The sequence below is a fragment of the Anas platyrhynchos genome, chromosome 1 (assembly GCF_047663525.1).
Source record: "Anas platyrhynchos isolate ZD024472 breed Pekin duck chromosome 1, IASCAAS_PekinDuck_T2T, whole genome shotgun sequence".
Classification (NCBI taxonomy): Eukaryota; Metazoa; Chordata; class Aves; order Anseriformes; family Anatidae; genus Anas; species Anas platyrhynchos.
Genome location: NC_092587.1, coordinates 1886601 through 1901464, shown reverse-complemented (window position 1 = coordinate 1901464; position 14864 = coordinate 1886601). Strand labels below are relative to the sequence as shown.

At 53.0% G+C, this 14864-nt stretch overlaps 1 protein-coding gene across 1 annotated transcript; it reads left to right on the top strand.

The window, feature by feature from the left end:
- The first annotated feature begins 2190 nt into the window (after positions 1-2190).
- On the top strand, positions 2191-6520 carry UCN3 (urocortin 3). The gene is made up of 2 exons (XM_005014551.6): positions 2191-3231; positions 5729-6520. The coding sequence occupies exon 2, from the start codon at positions 5738-5740 to the stop codon at positions 6215-6217; it is 480 nt and encodes a 159-aa protein (XP_005014608.4). The 5' UTR covers positions 2191-3231; positions 5729-5737; the 3' UTR covers positions 6218-6520.
- Positions 6521-14864: the final 8344 nt, after the last annotated feature.

Here is a 14864-nt window from a genome sequence, read left to right as displayed (position 1 = left end):
GTCCTTCTCTGCTTTTTGGTCTGGTCTTGCGTCCTGTTTGCCCGAGACCTTTGGGATCCACCACCACCATATCTCCCCAAACAAGGACAGATTCAACCCCAAGTGTGTGAAGGTGAACCCACGCTTGCAAAGCTGCCAAAAACTGGCAAACATCCCCTCAGGGTCCCACAGGGGGCCAGCCCTTTCCCAGTGTCCCCAACCCATCCCACTGCAGCCACCAACCAAGAAGAGCTGACGATCCCATTCCCAAAAATGTGGAGCAAGCACAAGGGCACAGCCTGAAGTAATTGCAGTGGGTGCAAACTACAAGCTGGCATGTTCTCCCTCCATCTCACACGCTCTCCTTTCAGCCCCAAAAAACCCTCAGTGAGAGGGGACGACCACTCCACCACAAGGGACAGCCCAGTTGAGGTGTATCGGCATCACTTCTGTGAAGACAGCTCCACAGACCTTGCCCCCATCCCAAAATGCAGTCTTCATATAGTTCAGTTCACTACAAAAATGTCCCGAGAAGACCCCATCACTTCTGGGAGAAAGTGGGCTTTAAGGTGGCTTAATTGATCTGGTTTAACACCACTCCTTTCCCTATCCTATATTCCCTTCCCTGGGTGTCTGAATGATGGGTTCCCAGCTTTTGGCAATAGCAGAGTTTCAGTTTTGACCTGAAGACCTGAAATTGCCGGAGGTGATCAGGGCCATGAGGTCCTCATGTCATTGGGTTGCTCCAGGATTTGGTTTCTGGGGTGCCTGTTTTGCCCTACCTTCAGTCCCAGGGGATGCCAGACCCAAACCCCATGCCAGGAGCAGTGCTGCCCTAATGATCCCCAAACAGGTGACAACTGAGCCCAAAATGCCACCCAGTGGATCCCCCGGCCCTTTTAAAACTCTCCTCTACCTCAAAGAGACCTGGGATGGTGACATCCCCCTCTGAGAGGAAGAGGGACACCCATTTTTGAGTGCCCCCACCCCTTTCATAAAGCACCCATTGGCCAGGTCGGCACCCAGAGCCCCCATCCCAGATGCACCTACAAGCTCAGCCTCTTTCTTTCACCCCCAGCCCCACAAAATTGGGGGAAGGAGGTGGGGAGGTTGTCCCTAACCCACTCTGAAGCTTGTAGGACTGCCAGTGGTGTGAGGCCAACAGGGTCTAAGGGTCTCCTGAGCTTTTTGAGGAACCACAGCCAATATCTGAAGCCCCCAGGGAGCAAGAAGATGCAGAACACATCTCTCCAAAGAGGCACGAGGGGGTAGAAACGTTGGTGAAGCTCTCACCATTCACCCCAAGCACCCATAGGAGTTGAGTTGGAGCCTCAAGGTGGAATTGCATAATTTTAAATGGTTTTAGGTAACTTATTCCAAGCTTCAGGGATGTGGCACCACCTGGTCCACCAATGCTCATTAAGACACCAGCTACTGCTGCTGATTCAAGCCCTTCTCGCCCCACCAAGGATGAGGAAAGGCAGGACACGACCCGAGCAAGCCGAAGGTTGCTGAGAATCAGCACTCGCCTATCTGCAACGAGAGCAAAGGGAAATCATTTTTAATGGAGCTCCACCGCCAGGGACCCTTCGGAAATAGCTCCATCCATCACCGCTTCCTCACCACGCAAGGTGAGCTGAAGGGTTTCGGCAGCTTTGGGGACCTGGAAGCCCTTCGAGGAAGCTCATCCTGCTGCAATAAATGAGCCTGCAAGAGTTTGTTGGAGCTAGAGGAGCGAGGACTGCAAGCCGTGGCTTCCCTCGCTCTTGCTGGGAAGGAGCAGGGTGGTGGTTCCCTCCGACGATGTTTCTCATCCAGGTTTTTGCACGGAGATCTGCAGGCAGGTTTGGTGACCAAAGGCTCCACGGATTTGCCTTCCAGGTCTCGTTGAAAAAGGGGAAACGGAGATGTCAGTCCAGGAGATGGAAGCTTCAAGAGAAAATGAAAAAAAAGTGAGTTGCTGGGGAGATGGGACCGAAGTATCTCAGCCAACAGCTGGAGGTGGTCAAGGGGAAAATGTTCTACCAGGGATTGAAGCCAACGGGGAGCTCCCACCCTCACCAGTCACCGTGATGGGCAGCAACCTCAAGGGCTGGATGAGAAGCTGGGAGATCCAAGAAGATCACGGCTCCGTTTCTCCAAAAAGCACCCGTGACCACTGCTGTGGTCCAGGAGTGAGAACATCTCCCCATTGTCACTCCGAGCCCACCCAGAGGCACTTCTGGCTGCCACAACTTTTGTGGGGGGTCTTAGAGGGTTTTCCTCACGTTTGGTGGGATTTGTACCTTCCCTGATCCACCAGGAGCCCCCAGCCCAGCCTTGGGAGGATCCTGCACCAGGAACCTGATTTTTTGGGGTGCCCCAGCCCAGGACCATGTGGAGAAACCCCATTTCCAGCAGGGAGATCTCCATCCCCATCCTCTTTGCAGCACAAACCCATTTCTGCTCGCAAACCAGCACCGTGAGGCATTGCAGGAGACCTCACTGACCTCACCAGGACTGGAGCAATACTGGAACCACGAACTGTTGTTTTTTGGGTTTTTTTTTGGCTGCTGCCTTGGGGCAATCGGAGTTAATTCTGCTGGACCTCAGTGGGTCTGGGGAGCTTGAAGGGCTGTGGATGGGGCTTTAGGGCACTACACTGGGGCAAAACCCTGCCGAGGTGGTACACCAGCCCCACGCATCAAAGAGAAGCCCAAATTATTGGGATAATGCTGCTCATCAACGCTGAAAACCCAGACAGGCTTCCTTAGGGGCCACAAAAACCTTCTGCATTTAAAATACCCTTGCAGGGAGTGCTCAGCTACCTGGAGGAGCGGGGGAAACGTGTCTGCGTGATCCTGCAAAGTCCCAGCGCTGACGACAGCCCCGTTTTCGGGTGACTCTCAGCGGGTCGTCGGGTTCAGAGGTCTTTTTTGCCCCCCTTTTTCCTCTTTCTGAATGGGGAGAGGCACCGCCGGCCCCGTGACGTTGCCAGCTCCCTCTGATTTCATTTTAATGAAATCATGCCCAAACGAAGGCTCCACGTCTGGAGTTACGACTCAAACCCCGTGATCACTCATTTTTATATATACACAAGGGAGGGGAAAAGCGTTTCCATAGAGAGAAAAAATATCACAGCCCTCTTAATAACAATAAAAGAAAAGCGAGGGTGCAGAAGTTCAGGGGAAGGCGCCTGATGCCTCTCTCCTCGGAGTGAGACAGCCGAGCGAGCAGCAGCCCCTTCCCATCCCGAGCACCGAGGACTGCCAGGTGAGTGCCTGGATTTCATTTATTCACCAGCAGCCGGCTTCATTTGCACAAACTTTAAATATTTCAGTGCTTTCCTTGGGAGATCAGGTTCCACGTTTCTCTGCGAGGAAGAAAAGAAAAAGAGCAGGGTAGGGAAAAGCAGTTCAAAATCCTGTAAGAGGCTCCCCACCACCAGTGAAATGTCTTTTGGGTTATTATAACAATTTTTGGAGGTAGATCAGGCAGGGGAAGGGTTTGGAAATCTGGAAGCGGGGACGCAAATCGCTGCTGATGTTAAAGGGGAGAGGGGAGAGGAGGGCACAGCCCCGTCCACGTCGGGTCAGCCTGGATTTCGGAGCCCTGGGAATCAGCATCATCAGGAGGCATTCGTTAGGGAAGCAAAAGCGGCGTCAGACAGAAAGTTTTTAAAGTCTTACAGGTCTCATCCACTCTATTATTTTATTCTAGACTTACTTTTTGATGGGAAAAAAAATATATATATATCAGCTTAATGCTCCTCTGCTGCCGAGGAGCAAATAGCTTTGTCCCCAGTTTGCCAGAGCTGCCCTGCTGGAGTGATTTACTTTTCTCTCCGAAGCCAAGAGGCAGAGCTGTCCTGCCGGGGCTGCCGGCTCCATCTCACCGTAATGCCTGGAAATCTCTCACGGGCATCCCGGCAATTTCCACCCTCCGGCAGCAGCAGATTTAACTCCGAATTCCTCAACCTTGCCGCAGGCAGATTTTCTTCTTTTCCTGCTTTTTTTTGGGAGTTTAGGGGGATCCTCTTCCAGATTTCTCTGGAAGCAATCCAAAAAAATTTCTGGCAGGGGAGCAAAACCCCTGTGAAAATTTATATTTTATATATTAAAAATTAGCTCTTGCTGCCCGGGCGCTGAATTTCCTTGCTACTTTGCCTCGCTTTTTGTCCTGCTTTTCCTCTCGCTCAGCCGAGGTTCCCAACAAGTTTTGCTGAGCAGCAAATGCCCGTGGAGCCAAACCGTGGGTACTGAAACCCGTTTCAGTATCGGTGGGAGGCAAGGTAGCGGGGAGAGGCTGCACGGAGAGGGCAGTGGCTTCGCGAGCCAGCTTGGCTCAGCTCTCAGAGCCGTCCCCGCTTTTCGGATGGCAGCCTGGGGACACGCACGGTCCCCCAAAGAGCAGGGGCTGCAGGCAGGGGTGAGGAAGGATGGAGATTTCTAAATTCATGCCTTAATTCCCCTCATACTGCTAGCAGGGACCACAAGGAGTTCGCTGGGGTGGCTGCATCTTATGGGGCTGAAGCAAATCTGCAAAGAGGGACGTTTTGGGGTGGAAGATGCTTGTCCTATTAAGCTTTAGCAAGCAAACTCTAAATTTAAAGATTTAAATTTCACATTTGGGGCTGAAGGAAGGAGAGCTTCAGGCTCCAGGTCTCCGTCACAGGGGTGTTGTGTGCCCGGGATTGGTTTTGTTCCCCCATCCTACAGCGACATTTTTGCCAGCATTGCCCGGGTCGTTTCCCATCCTTCTCCTGTCTGGACACAGGGCAGAGTTAAGGGGACAAATCTGCCCCAAACTCCCCCAGAGAGGGGCAACGAGGGCAGAGTTAAGGGTACAAACCAGCCCTGATCTCCAAAGGGACAGCAAATTAGAGGCTGAAACTCGGTGACAGGGGAGCAGGTCCAAGGTGACAGCTCCTGGGGATAAGGGGGTGATCGGATTTTGGGGGACACCCACCCTAGAAGGACCCAAGCGAGGTCCCCGTACCCAAGGGGACTTGTCCAACCTGGACAGGGATTGTCGTGCGGTGAGCTTGCCACAAGATGGGGCCAGAAGATTGGGAATGGCATCCCACCTCCCGTCCTCGGTGGGGACACCTGTCTGTCCCCTATAAAAGCAAAGACCCCCCGGAAAATCCCTTATGGACTTTTAGGCGTGCCCTCTCGAGCAGATGGGTGGGTGTAGGGGGAGATGGGTTGCTTCCCAGAGAGGCAGGACTTGGAAACAGGGAGGTTTTGCACAGCACGGGGGTTATCCTAAGATAATCAACCTCCTCGGGACACCAAAATGACTGTATTTTGGGCAGAGAGGAGCTGAAAGGAAAACTCAGCTTTATAGCAGCTGGTAGCACACATGGTGGAGGCATTAGCAAGGTGGAGAGGGCTTCACGGGGACTGCAACGGGATTTCCCCAGGCAAGGAGGTGCCCACAAGAGAAACAAGCTCTCCTACAACAGGCAGTTGACAAAAAGAAAAAAAAAAAAGACAAATCCTCCCCTCCACAGAGCGTTCAGCCTTGCAAAGCACCTGGGACATCAAACCGCACATCCACCCCAAAAATAAACAAGGGTTTGGGGGTTGCACCGTGGAGGAGGAGGCCCTGAAGCAGCTCGTTCCCCGTTGCCCTAAGCATTAGCTGGGATTTTGGGTGGGATCCAGGAGGATGGGACGTGGGAGGACGGGGGGATGATGGTGCTGGGTGCCCCCCGGGGAAGTTTATGTCCATCTCTGCCCTCCCCTCGGTCTCTCCAACCGGGCAGGCCAGCGCCATGCCCCACGCCAAGCTGCTGCTCCTCCTCGCCCTCCTCTGCGCCAGCGAGACCAGCCGGGCCCTCCGCCTCTACAACGCCGCCTCCATCTTCAGCTGCCTCAACGCCGCCCTCGCCGAGGCCCAGAAGAGCCTCCCGGAGGAAAACGCCGTCTTGGACAAGCGTGGCTACAACTATCACCCCTCAGAGGAAGCCTCCAAGGAGGAGGAGGAGGAGGAGGAGGAAGGAGAGGGAGAGGAAGACAGAGGGAAAAGGACATTCCCGGGGGAAGGCCATTACAAATACAGCTCCCAGGCGCAGGTGAAGGGGAAGACGTACCAGAACCGGGCCAAGAGCGACCGCCGCACCAAGGTCACCCTCTCCCTCGACGTCCCCACCAACATCATGAACATCCTCTTCAACATCGCCAAGGCCAAGAACTTGAGGGCGAAGGCGGCGGCCAACGCGCACCTCATGGCCCAAATCGGGCGGCGAAAGTGACCCCCGCGGGGCCGGGGGGACTCGGAGCAGGGCTGGGAGCACGGGGCCACCACCCGGCCCCCGGCCTGCCGGCCAGAGGGGACTGAGAGCCGTGTACGATAGCAGTGTTGTATATTTTTGACCCATAGAGCTACGTAAATTTCATATCTCTTCTTCCTCCTTCTCTCCTTCCCGATCTCCCTCCCCAATTCCTCCTCCTGGACATTTCCACACCTGGGGAAGAGGCTGGTGTCCGCAGCAGGGCAAGGGGACGTGTCACCGTGGGAAGGTCCCGATTAAAGCTACAATCTCTTGAGTTTCCAACGCGTTGTTGTCCCGTCACCTCCCCCAGATGCTCATTCAGGGCTTTTCCAAAACCTCCAGCTCCACCTCGCCTGTCTCAGCCCCTACATTTTCCCAAGTCCCCCAACACACAGCCCCGTACACAATCATTGCTGCATTGGGAAGGGAAAATTTAAGGGGATCCCAGTTTGTCCTGCTGGACAAAATTTTAAGGTCTAGATTTTAAGGTCAGCCTGCAACCACCCGGTTCCCCACCAAAACCTTCAGCCAGGAGTCCATCACCCCTATCTACGTGGTCCTTCAGGGAACATCCCCAGGATGTGGGGTGGCTTTGCCTCTCTCCCCAGTTGTTCGAGGTGAGTTTGGAGCCCAAAAGTTGCAGGTTCCTCCCCAGTCACTTCAGACCCATCCTTGGGTCTGTCCATGTTGTCCATCCCCACCACTCTGCCTTTCCAGGTACTTGGGGTTCCCCTTCACATCCCTGCCAGAGCTCACCCCGCTCACCCTGGTCCCCTTCATCCACCCTCCATCGAATTCCAGCTCACTCAGCGCCCACCCCTTCACCTTAAACTTCCCCCAAAACCCCTCCTCTCTTCACCTCCCAGCCCACCTCCAAGATGAAACTCCATCTCCTGTCCTCCATCCCAGCACGTGGAGGGAAATTTGGGAGATGGAGAGAAATTTGGCCCTCCTTCCCCAGGAGACATTTGCCAACAGCAGGAAATCTCCCACCAGCCTCATCTGGGAAGCCCCCCAGGGGGGACATTGCAGGGGACAAGGTTGGAGGGAACCTTGGTTGAAGGGTTGGCAGATGGACCCACCAGACATCTGCAGGACATAGGTGGAGGCATCTCCTCTCCATCCTTCCTCTGGGCACCCAAAGGAGGCAGCAAATCTGGATTCAGCCCCAGCAAGCCCATGTTTGGGTGGCCAGGGCTCCTAGCTGGTCACAACTCTGGGACTTAGGATGAGAATTTGAGGCCTGAAAAGCAAAAATTAAATAAATAAACCATCATCTCCCCCTCGTACACACATCTCCAGCAGGCAACACACCAACATGATAACAGCATCTCTGTGCCATGACCACCTCCTCCCTCCACCCTGGGGCTGAGGACGGACCAGTGAGGTCTTTCCTCATTGCAATCTCCTCTAGCCTTGAACTATATGACCCTTTATATACATTTATATACAGCTTTATATATTTTACGGCCCGAAAACCTACATGTCCATCCCCTGCCAGTACACTGAGCTCTTGTTCAGCAGCGCACACTTGTTGTCCTCGTTTTACACCTGGGGAAACTGAGGCAAACATGCCCACGTGCATCTGGCCAGGCAGAGCAGGGCAGAGCAAGGTCAGACCTGGCCAGACACCCGGCCAGACGTGCTCTTGTCCCTTTGTGGGTTTGGCCAGAGGTGTCCCAAGCTGTCTGGACGCAGCCTTTCCAATGCATCAGGCTGTCTACAGGAGCCTTTGCTCAGGGTTAAGTCATTGCTCTGGGTGGATTTCCCCTCTGCTTCCCAGTGAGCTCCAGTAAAGCACTGGCCCAGACTGGGAAGAGGCTTTTCCCTACTCCCAGCTCCCATGGGGTCGGGGTCCAAATGGCTGTGATGTTCCCAAAGGGATGGGACACACTGGCCAGCAGATGAGAGGAACATCCCCAAGTTACTGTCTGGAAATCCTAACATCCCATCCCTAGGGCTCACATTGTCTCTTTCTCCTGCTTCCCATTAATGAATTAATTAACACTGAAACCACACCATGGGAGCGGGTGGACCCAAAGTGTTTGCACACATCTGAAAAAGTGTTTGCCTGCACATCTGAAGCTGGGATGGGGTAGTGATGGAGAAAGCAGAGGTCCTCTGTCCCCAGCTGCATCCCCCTGGGGGATTCTCACCCGTACCCGGAGCTGTCGTGGACAAACCTTTCCAAAATTAATCCTCCTTCTTGCTCGGAGGGGACAGGACACAGGCAGAGGTCAGAGGAGCCAGATTTCCTTAGGAAGCTGGACTGAAGTCTCCACCACCAGCTACCACCTGGGGCTGGGAGCGTGGGGATCCAAAGCTTAGGAAGGGCAGCCTTGCAGTTTGGGTGAGATGTGAAAAGTTTGGAGAAAGCCAGGTGAGGATTTGCTCTTTCCTGCCACTTCGTGCAGGGATGAAACCCAAAATCATGTATTGCATTGGAAAGGGTGGGCTTCCCTGAGCAAAGTGTGGGTGCACGGCTGCTGTGGGCTCACTCAGACCAACAAATCCTTCTGCTTCCACCACCAGGTCCCTTCCAGCCTCTCCATAATCCTCACCCAAGCATCCAGCTCTCCCCTGGCCTCCAGGAGCTCCCCAGCCCTCTTTCTCTTCTTCCACGTGCCAATGCTCACATGCCAACCCACGTCAGGCCAAAACAGAGGTGTTGCAGGGATTTTGGCAACTCCCCGAGGACAGCAGGTCCTGACCACCCTCCTGGGATCAGGGAGGCCCCATGCCCATCTGGCTGAGGAAGGAATTTAAGCAGTACAACTCAACAGGCATTGAGGATTTGGGCCAAAAATATTCTCCTGCTGAGTGGGACGGTGCCTTTGTTCACGTCCATGGGGTTTTGGTTAGAAAAAATGAGATGATTTCAAGCGGTGACCATGGGAAGAATTGTCCCAAGGCACTTGGGGACGTGGTGAACCCAAGAAGGTGGTGGGACAGGGAGAGACCCAACCATGCCCGGTGGACCGGAGCCAGTCCCCATGTCTGGGCTCTAGCTCACATTTTAAAACTTGTGTTTCTGGGACATCCGTGTCAGTGAGTTTCTTGCTTCGGTGTGTGCTGTATAGAAAATAAAACCGTTGTCCATTTGCAGTGTGATGGTCTCATTGTTGCCTCCCCAGTGTGGTGCTGAGCCATGTACCATCTCCACGGCTCTTTCAGGTCCCCCAGGACATCCATCAGCCCCACGTCACAGCCTCAGCATCTCTGGGGATTGATTTTTTTGCCATATAACAACTGCTACCCCTGTTTTAGTAGGGGAAACTGAGGCACACAGCAGCCCCCTCTGGCATCAGGACCTAGTCCCATAGGGGTTCTGGGAGAGCTTCAGGCCCTACACCATGGATGTTTTGGGATCAAGATGTGGGATGCTGCAAAATTCAGGCATGGCCAGGGGAGCCACGTTGCTTTTGTGGCTCAGGAGCTGCCCTGGAGCTGGGAGAGCCCGGATTTCTCATGGTACCAGTGCTGGAGAAGCCACCCCAGCCCTGGGACATTGCCTTGAGGCAGGAGCCCCAGCCTGCAGCTCCTCTCCACAACCAGGTGATCAAGGAGATGCAACGTTTCCATTCAGAGAATTGGGGTGGAGGTTAGGAAGTGCATTTCCAGGCCTAAAAATTGCAAAGAAATTCATAAAAAATTAACATCATTTTTTTCTTTTTTTTTTTCATTAAATTAACCAACTCAGATTAACCCAGATGCTCCCCCCAAACAAACATTCGAACGTCTTCTGAGTTTGCAGAAATTGCAAAAAGACAAGAAAGAGCAAAAAAAAAAATTCAAAAATAAACAAGAAGGTGCAAAAAGATGAGAAAAACCTCCCAGGAAAAGCTAAATGAGGATTTAAAAGGATAAAGAAAGGTCGAGCTCCCCAGGTGTGAGTCCTTCAAAGCTCCTCGTTGCCCCACACCTCAGTCCCAAAGGATGTGGGGGGGGGTGGCTGGTAAGGGACCGAGCTGGGTGTCCCTTTGGTGGTGCTGGGACAGGTCTGGAGCTGGGAGTGATGTTCTGGGTTTGGGGAGATGGGTTCAGCACCCCTGTGCTGGTTTTGTTGTGGGGGCTGTTGAGGCTGGGGCTGTGCTGAGGCTCCAACCCCATGTCCTGCCCAGGTCCCAGCTAAAAGCACATGGGCAGGCTGTGGGAAAGCTTCAAGTAAGCTTACTTAAATATCTTCTTAAATATCTTAAATATCTTCTTAAATATCTTCTTAAATATCTTACTTAAATATCTTAAATATCTTCTTAAATACCTTACTTGAATACCTTCTGGCTCAGAGCTTCTCCAGCTGGATATATTTTCCTTTACTAACCCTCTGTAGATATCTCTACTACAGTCTCTTTGTACCCAAAAGTTTGACTTTTTTTTTTAATAGTCTCCTGTGTCAAGGAGTTCAACAGTTCCCTACACGCTACGTGAGGTCTTCTCTCTTTGGCTCAAGCTGTGAGCAGTTGCTTCACGGGGCAATTTCTTGGCCTTGCCTAGAGAAGGTGAACAATCAGTCTGGGCTCCTTGATCTTTAGATCCCCTCCAGCCAGCAGATCCTGCGTGGCTGCCTCTCATCTAAAAGGAGATGAACTGCTCTGCATGTGGAGCTCGCCAGAAAGGGGCCTCTCCTGGAAGGGGTCTTCTACAGCCACCCAACTGGATGGCGAGGCCAGCCTCTACCTCCAGAGGTCCCTTCCAACCTCCCCCTCTCTGTGAAAGGGGAGATGTGTTTGCACCAAGGCTGGTTGAGCTGGATCATGCCCTCCTCCCCAACTGGGAGCACTGGGTGAAGCAGCTGAGAAGGCCGCAGTGCCCTGCCTTCTGCCCCAAGGCAGGGTGAAGGGGAACCACGAGCAGCTCGACTCCACAGCCGTGGTGTGCTGCAGATCCAGCAGCTCTGCTCTGCATCCTCCTCCCCTCCTGGGAACGGGGCTGTTGTGCAACGTAATGACAGCCCTGGGATGCATGGGGACCTACCGCAAGGCCCTAATCTCTGCATCTCATCTGCCCTGGTGGGAGGTTGCAACATCTCTCTGAAGGGCTAACGCGTAGTTCTTGCTAGCCCAGTATCTCTCGGGTGCCTGCTGTGGAGAAAACGTCCTGGCTGCCACCAAGCTGGGATAATGTTCTTCTTATACGTAGGCTGTGTGCCGTATGTTCCATAAAAACGCCCAGAAAATTAAGTTTTTGCCTTATTCCTCAGTGTATACTCATAACCTCCTCTTCTCTCCCATCCTGATGCAAAGGATTTCTATCCACATTGGCCAGGCTGGCATCCAGATGGGCAATTCCTGCTGGGAGCTGTATTGCCTGGAGCACGGGATCCAGCCAGGTGGCATCATCTCCTCCGAGGCATCCTCAGGGCAAGCAGACTCTTCCTTTGGGACCTTCTTCAGCGAGACAGGCTCAGGGAAACACGTGCCCAGGGCAATATTTGTTGACTTGGAGCCTACTGTCATTGGTAGGTGGTGGAAGGTCCCCAGCCCTCCTACTGGGGGGAGTGGGAGGGTGTCACCTTCTCTGATCCGGCATGCACTGTTGGCCAGCTAACCTCCTGGTGAGCCTACCAGCTTTCATATTCAGACTAGTTTAGATGTGGGTTCATAATCTGGTGGACAACGCTCATGACAATCATGAGGTTGTCAACTTGATCTCAACTTCTTCAAGATTAGATCAGGGCTGGGACCTACCGCACGCTCTTCCACCCGGAGCAGCTCTTCAGCAGCAAAGAAGATGCTGCCAACAACTATGCTCGGGGCCACTACACCATTGGGAAGGAGATCATCGACACTGTCATTGATAGGGCTCATAAAATGGTAACAATATGAATGGTCTTCTGCATTAGCCCTCTGTTATTGCCTTGGCTGTCACAAGAGGCAATGTTTTTTTGCCTATAAAGGCTCAGAAGTGCTGGGATAGTACAAAGATATGCTTGATTTGGGTAGAAAAACTTAGTGGCCATCAAGCTCTTCCTCATCTTCTTGACTGCTTAGTCAAGATGTTAGGAGTCTCTGTCTGTCCCCAAATGTCACTCAGACCAGGCTCCAATCTCTACAAAAAAAAAAAAAAAAACAAACAAAAAAAAAAAAAAAAAACTGGCCTTAAACTTGATACTGAATGAGGTACCTGGCTGCCCTGGAGAAGGATTACGAGGAGGTTGAAGGGGACTCAGCAGATGGAGAAGAGGATGATCAATAAGCTCTGTGGGGAAGCAACTTGGATTGTGAGTAGGTTTTGGATTTTTTTTTGTCCTGCAATTCCTTCCAGAGAATGGAGTTGAGGACTGGGTCTGTGATTTATTTTTTTTTTAAGTTACGGGTTGGCTAAAAGCAACCTTTTGGTCAAGGGTTGTGTATGCACAAGTTTGGCTGAATAAATGGTGACCTGTAGAAACATCTCCTGTCTTGGTGTGCCACCAGAGATGCTCGTGGTGGGATGGGAGGGGGTTTTCTGCCTTGGCCCCTGCCCTCTTTCCCAGGGGGCTTTCAGACCTGGTGATGCTGGGCTGTGTCCTGCAGCCTGGGGCAGGTGACAGCAGGGCACGAGCCACCTCCCCTGCAGGGGAACTGCTGGGCTAGGATGAACACTGGGATGGTGATCCCACTCACTGGCTGCCTGGGGCTTTTCCCCGTCCAAAACATCGCTGGCTCTGGACTTTGCAGCTTGCAGCCCTCTCCGAGGCAGCGGGATCAGCTTTCTCCAGCCCCCCCACCACCATGCAGAGCCCTGCTAAAGCAATCCACTTCTGGCTGCCAGGGCTGGGCTTGCCTGCGAGTCTCATTTTGAGTCTGGAGATGAGAATTCAAATGCTCCAGCTGTCTGCCGGCCCCTCCAAATGCATCTGACCCATGTCCCAGCTCATGCTCAGCACCGAAACAAGGAGCTGTCTCCCCAGTTAGACGTCTTTCCTCTTGTGCTGGGTGAGGGTTGCCCCCCAGGCACAACAGCACCATCCCTGTGGACAGGTAATGGGTTGGAAAAATGGGTTTTAAATTGATTTCTGCAGATCCCTGGACTGGGACAGGTTATTACTCCACCGGGGAGCCTCCTCCCAGTAAGTGATCCAAGAAAAGGAGCTGGCTGGGATGCAGCGGGGAAGCTGGATCTGCACTCAGGCTGTAATTGAAGGGCTGACAGGGTTGGCTCTGGGTTGCACTGGAGGAAAGTTTAAACAACCTGAGGTGGGGGGGAGGAGTTGTTATTAGAAGCTGTCTCCACTTGCCATTACTCAGCTGGGCTCCGAGGGGTGGCAATCTCCCAAGGACAACACGGGGGGGGGAGCTCCCAGGGGTTGTCTCACCTCCAGCCGCCCTCTGCCTGGGGGGAGCGAGGTTGTTTGGGCTGGCAGGGTTGGGAAGGAGCTCTCCTGGAGCTCCCGGGCCTCCAGATGTGGTTTTATGTGCTGGTTAATGCCACCCTGCTGCAAAGGGTGTGCCTAGACCCCCAAAGTGATGCTCAAACCCATCACAGCACAAAAAGGGGGAGAAAGCAAGACGTACAGGCAGGTGCAATGCCAGCTCTGTCTTCCCCGCGTGGGTATTTGGCTGGGAGTGATGGTAGCTTGCTTATTTTTGGAGCCTTGTCTTCTGCTCAGCTTAGATATCCTGGTGGAAAGGTCGTGGTTTGGGGTTTGTGGTCAGCACGCAGCTGCAGGGGGGAAAAACAGCAGCTGAACCAAGCCTGGTGGCCTGAGACCATCATTTTTATGACTGTGGAGGAGCTTAACCTGTAAGGATGTGTTGAACCCTTTTCACGGGACAAGGAGTGATGGTTTTAAGCTAAAAGAGGGGAGATGTAGATCAGATGCTAGAAAGAAATTCCTCGCTCAGAAGGTGGTGCTACAAGTAGAGAAAATAAAGCTGAAGCCACACAATGAAGGGTGAAACACTCTTGGAAGAGGGTCCATAGGCTTGTTGAGAAGACAAAGCATCACCTATGACCATCAAGGCAATGATGTTGCTTCCCCAAAAGTCATGGCATCACTCCCCCCATAAAGAAAATCCTTCCTGGCCCTCCCTCCCTGCATTTGTGGGAAGGGCCCGAGCAGAGCTGTGCTGACGGATGTGCCCAAGTCATTAATTGCAGTAATAAATAACCTCTTCAATTACATCAGCTCTGGTGCTGTGCTAATTGCTTTCCAAGCTGCGGGAGTGCAGCTCTGCTCCTCTGGGCTGGTTCACAGCTCCAGGCAGGAGCAATGCTCACCCAGATGAACTTTTGGGGGAATTGAACCAACAACTTGCAGCCCTGGCTGCCTGCAGGGAGTGGAGCCACCAGCCTTGAGACCATACCTGTAAACTTCACAGTGTGTTTACCTGGGGGCATGGAGCCAGAAGTCATCTTTGACCTTTTCAGAAGGTGTCTTTGACCTTTTTGCTCCCAGCTTTGAAATGAAGAGTGGATGTGGGGGCTATGGTATGCAACAAACGTGAACTTCAATGCAACAGCCATGAACAAACTCAATTCAGCATAGAGCAACAGGATTATAAACACTCCCTCTTCATATCTTATCGGGGGAACCTCAGTGCTTTTCCTCCTGAGTCACTCCAGCACCTGCCCCTGGCTCCTCAGGGCAGACTCCAAGCCCAGGCACGTGGGGCTGATTTCACACTCCAGAAACTGGGACTCC